The sequence below is a fragment of the Athene cunicularia genome, unplaced genomic scaffold (genome assembly GCF_003259725.1).
Source record: "Athene cunicularia isolate RWA unplaced genomic scaffold, athCun1 SCF_11, whole genome shotgun sequence".
NCBI classification, from domain to species: domain Eukaryota; kingdom Metazoa; phylum Chordata; class Aves; order Strigiformes; family Strigidae; genus Athene; species Athene cunicularia.
This window is the reverse complement of record NW_020799167.1, coordinates 99928-104492: the sequence shown is the minus strand read 5'-3', so window position 1 is coordinate 104492 and position 4565 is coordinate 99928. Positions and strand designations below refer to the sequence as shown.

At 66.9% G+C, this 4565-nt stretch overlaps 2 protein-coding genes across 2 annotated transcripts in view; one reads left to right on the top strand and one right to left on the bottom strand.

The window, feature by feature from the left end:
* Positions 1–4565, top strand: part of LOC113490508 (dedicator of cytokinesis protein 2-like) — a gene marked incomplete at its 5' end in the record, with an annotated part of 51237 nt that overhangs the window by 46004 nt on the left and 668 nt on the right. The window contains 10 exon segments of the mRNA XM_026867023.1: positions 235–324; positions 431–535; positions 1410–1551; positions 1721–1802; positions 1903–1987; positions 2206–2292; positions 3328–3504; positions 3624–3707; positions 3833–3970; positions 4276–4393. Of these exon segments, the coding sequence (XP_026722824.1) occupies positions 235–324; positions 431–535; positions 1410–1551; positions 1721–1802; positions 1903–1987; positions 2206–2292; positions 3328–3504; positions 3624–3707; positions 3833–3970; positions 4276–4393 (1108 nt within the window).
* The window catches only part of AUP1 (AUP1, lipid droplet regulating VLDL assembly factor), an 11185-nt gene continuing 9740 nt past the window's right edge, over positions 3121–4565 (bottom strand). Inside the window, exon 12 of the mRNA XM_026867020.1 lies at positions 3121–3135. The gene's annotated coding sequence lies outside the window, so the exon portion shown is untranslated. The remainder of the gene's footprint in view (positions 3136–4565) is intronic.

Sequence of the window (4565 nt, the reverse complement as noted above, 5' to 3'; positions counted from 1 at the left end):
CCCACCCCATCCCATCCCATCCCATCCCATCCCACACCACCCCACTCTGTTCCCATCCGCTGCTGCCCAGTAGGATCCGCAGCTGCACAGGGAGAGCCCTGGCCCCTCACTCAGGAGCAGGGGTGCGGGTGCCCCCACAGATGGGGCCAGTCTCTTCTGGAAGCCCCCAGTTCCCCCCCTGCCCCCAGCTCAGCCCACGCCACGGGGCACCTGCCCTGGCCCCGTCTCCCGCAGATGTGGGAGGAGGCCATCCACATCTGCAAGGAGCTGGCAGAGCAGTACGAGAGCGAAGTCTTCGACTACGAGATGCTGAGTGACATCCTGGTGAGTGCTCAGCTGGGCTGGGGGCCGTGAGCCGGGGGGGCCACAGGGCTCCCGTCCCATGGCAGGGCCCCGCCCTGTCCCCACTCCTGCCCCTCTCGCCCTGCAGCAGCGAGAAGCCAAGTTCTACGAGAAGATCCTGAAAGTGCTGCGGCCCAGCCCGGACTATTTCGCCGTGGGCTACTACGGGCAGGGCTTCCCCACCTTCCTCCGGGTAGGAGCTCCAACCGCCCCGCGCCAGCCACAGGCACGTGGCCGTGGCCGTCTCAGGGTGGATCCCCCTGAGCCGACCCCCCGCGCTGACCCCACGGCCAGGGCCCCTCACTGAGGTGGTGCTGACGCCCTCGTGTCTGGGCTGTGGGGGCAGGTGTGGGTTGTGTTGTACCTGTCCTGCAGAGATGGGTCTGTGCTATTTAGGGACAGATTTGGGTACCTCCAGGGTCGCTGCAGGAGCCCTGCCAACCCTCTCCCTGCGACCCTCTCCCTGCCAACCCTCTCCCCACAGACTCTCTCCCCGTCCCTGCAGTCGGTGCTGGAGGCAGGGACTCAGCACTGCTCCCTTTCCCTCTGCTGGCAAACAGGCTCCTGGTGTCCACCAGCGGGAGCGGGGCTTGTCCGTCTGGATGAGAGCAAAGTGCTTCACCCCCATTACACTCTGTGGGGTTTTAACCCCCTCGGATATAAGCTGCCATGCTCGGTGGGCTTCTTCCATCCCAAGTGTTGGTCCTTGGTTTCCTACCCTGCCGTTACAGCCACTGGGAGGGTGGCGTCATTCTCAGAGAGGTCAGGGTGGGTTCCAAGGGCTCCTCGCTGTCTCCTGGGTGGTTTCTGTATCCCCTGACCGCAGAGCCCAGTCGCTCCGTGCCTGGCCAGAGGCCTTCACTCCAGAGCCCTCGCTGCCCAAGCCAGCCCGCCCTTTAATTACTTTTTCCTCCAGTTGCTGGGTTTGGGGAAATACTTTTTCTGAGAGGGGGTTCTCCGGCTCAGCAAAGGGCTCAGCCTCAGCACCAGCACCCCTGACGCCCCGGGGCTCCCCCCACCCCGCTCCGCAGCGCGCTGGGACAGGCTGACATCTTCCTCCCCCACAGAACAAGGTCTTCATTTACCGGGGCAAGGAGTACGAGCGGCGGGAGGATTTCGAGATGCGGCTGCTGAGCCCCTTCCCCAACGCCGAGAAGCTGAAGAGCACATCCCCGCCCAGCCAGGACATCACGGGCTCCCCGGGGCAGTGTATCCTCCGAGTGCGGGGACGGGGCTGGAGGGCGGCCCGTCCCCTCTGCCGTCACTCCCCGCGTGGGTCCCTGCACCCCTGGGGCTCTCACCCTCTGAGCCCCGGGGCCCCTCTCCCCCGCAGCCCCTGTCCCCACTGTCTGTGCCCGCGGCTCCTTCACTCCCGCAGACATCCAGTGTTTCACCGTGCAGCCGGTGGAGGAGGCCAAGCTCCGGTTCAAGGACCGGAGCATCCCGGAGCAGATCACCAAGTGAGTGCCTGGGGGCGGACAGGGCGTACCCGCTCTGCTCCCGGGGGGGACGCAATGGGGGGGACCTCTCCCATGCTCTGCCCCCCTCCCTCCCCCACAGTTTCTATAAAGCCAACCACATCCAGAAGTTCAGCTACTCGCGGCCCTTCAAGAAAGGCCCAAAGGATCCAGACAATGAATTTGCAGTGAGAGCTGATGGGACACCCGGCGGGGAGGGACGGGGGAGTGGGGGGTCTAGAGGAAGGACACAGCAGAGACAGGGGTTCTCCCAGTGCTGGGATGGGGAAGGTGGCAGTCCCGTGCCCATGGGAAGGGGAGGTGGGACCCCCTGCCCCACAGGGCAGGCAGGGGTGTCCCCAGGTGACAGGTCAGAGGGCAAGTCACCCTCCTGCCCTCCCCACAGACCATGTGGATCGAGCGGACGACCTTCGTGACAGCCTACCCCCTGCCTGGCATCCTGCGCTGGTTCGTGGTGACCTCCACCACCACGGTGAGGAGGGGATGTGGGGGGAGCGGGGCCCTCCCGGGGCATCCCTGCCCCAAGCAGCATCCCAAACCCCAGATGCAGGCGGGTGCGCTGCCCCCAACCCTTTCCGCGCTTCCTGAGCTCGAGCCAGGGCGGGGAGAGTGTGTCCTGACCCAGCCCCAGCCCAGCCCCAGCCCCGGCAGCTCTGTGCCCAGTGCAAGCCCGATCCAGCCCACCCAAACCCCGCGGCTCCCCGCTAGCTGCCAAGTCCCTGCGGCCCCCCGGGGCAGCGCCTGTGGCAGAGCAGCCTCAGCTCCCTCGTGCACCCTGTGCCTGCAGAGCGGGGTGTGAGAGCAGCCCCTGCCCCCTGCGAGCTCAGAGCCCAGCTCCAGCAGTGGGGAATAACCCCCCCCAGCATCGCCCGGGCCCCCACTGCCCCAGCGCCAGCGCTGACCACAGGCCTGCGCCAGGCGGGAACGCTGTCCCCAGCACGGAGACCCCTGGCACTCGGGGCACCTCCAGCCTCTGTCAGCTGGTGCCAGTAGCATCAACCCAGCTACAGGGACTGGTCTGTGGGGCTCAGCCCCCAGGACGCACATCTCCTCCCTGGGAAGCAGGAGACCACACGCGGGTAGGGCAGAGGCACCGGAGGAGCATCAGCGGAGCACGGCGACCCCGGTGCTGCCGGCAGCAGCTCTGCGAAGGGGCTTTATGCCTCCGTCAGGGACCTGCTCGGCCGGAGTCTGGGGTTCCTCAGGTGCTGCAGCAGCAGAGACGCACGAAAGGCTGTGGGCTGTCACGGGGCCGCTGTGCTGCACAGAACTGCACCAGCGTGGCCACACGTGCCTGTGTCTGCTGTGGCCGCTGCTGCACAGCTGCCCCCCCAAGCCACAACGCTTACCCAGGTTTCCCAGCAGCTCGTGCCTGCCTGCGGCCTCTGCTCGGGGCCAGGGACAAGCACTTGCAGGGCTCCAGGCAGCCGGTGCCAGGGGTGACACCCTGCCCAGGACAGGCAGGCTGCTGGGCCAGCGGGTGCTGACCCTCCCTCCCCGGGCACAGACCAGCATCTCCCCACTGGAAAACGCCATTGAGACCATGATGAAAACAAATGAGAAAATTATGAGCGAGATCAACCGGCACCAGAACGACCCCAGCCTGCCCATCAACCCACTCTCCATGCTGCTCAACGGCATCGTGGACCCTGCAGTCATGGGTGGCTTCGCCAAGTACGAAACGGTGAGGACGTGCGGGGGCTGCCTGGGGCTGGCGACTGCCCCTAGCAGTGCTTCGCTCCATCCCCTGCCTGCACGGAGCCGAGCCAGCCCGTCAGCAGGACTGAGGGGGGGCTGTCCCAGGCCTTTTTCCAGGATTCGTACCTGCAGGAGCACCCTGAGGACAAGGGGAACATCGAGAAGCTGAAGGACCTGATCGCCTGGCAGGTAGAGCCCCCTGCATCTGCCCGGCAGCTGGAGGGGGGGCAGCTGCTCGAGGGCACTGAGTGCCCCGTGTCCCTGTCCCGGGGGGCCCCGCAAGCCCAGGCTGACCCATCCCCGTTCTCCCTCAGACCCCGCTGCTGGCAGAGGGGATCCGGATCCACGGGCGGAAGGTGACAGAGGACCTGCGGCCCTTCCACGAGCGCATGGAGCAGTGCTTCGTGCAGCTGCGGGCCAAGGTGGAAAGCCAGTACGGGGTGCGGGAGATGGTGAGTGCTGGCGGCATGAGCGCGGGGAGGCGCAGCCGGGGCCACACCAATGGTGCGTGGCACCTGCGGGTGACACTGGGACAGGCCAACGGAGGTCTGGGGCAGCAGGGAATGGCCCGATGGGGCTGGGGCTCCAGCAGCAACAGAGTGAGGGGCACTGTGTCCTTGGGGTCCCTGCCTGCCTGGGGGGCAGCACTGCTGGGGGGGGCTGGCACTGGCCCAAAAGCAGGGCTGGGAAGAGGGGGCACTGCTGGCTCTGCACTCCCAGCCCCCCAGGCTCTCTCTCAGGCTTCCCGTGCTCCCAGGTCTGCTTCGAGGACCGGCGGAGTGGACGACCCCGGTCTGTGGCCTGGGGACCCGACTGGGACCGTCTGAGCCACGCTGGAGAGAGGCGAGTGCCGTGGTGGGGAGCGCTGGCCCCAGGCCACCCTCACTCTCCTCTGCCCCAGATGCTTCTCTCCCACCCTCCAGCCCACCGCCCTCCCAGCTCCCCTTCACACCAAACCACATCTCGGGGGTCTGTCCTGCCATGGAGGGACCTTTCCCCGTGGGGGCACACGGAGCAGAGACACCCCACGTGCAGCCCCGCACACTG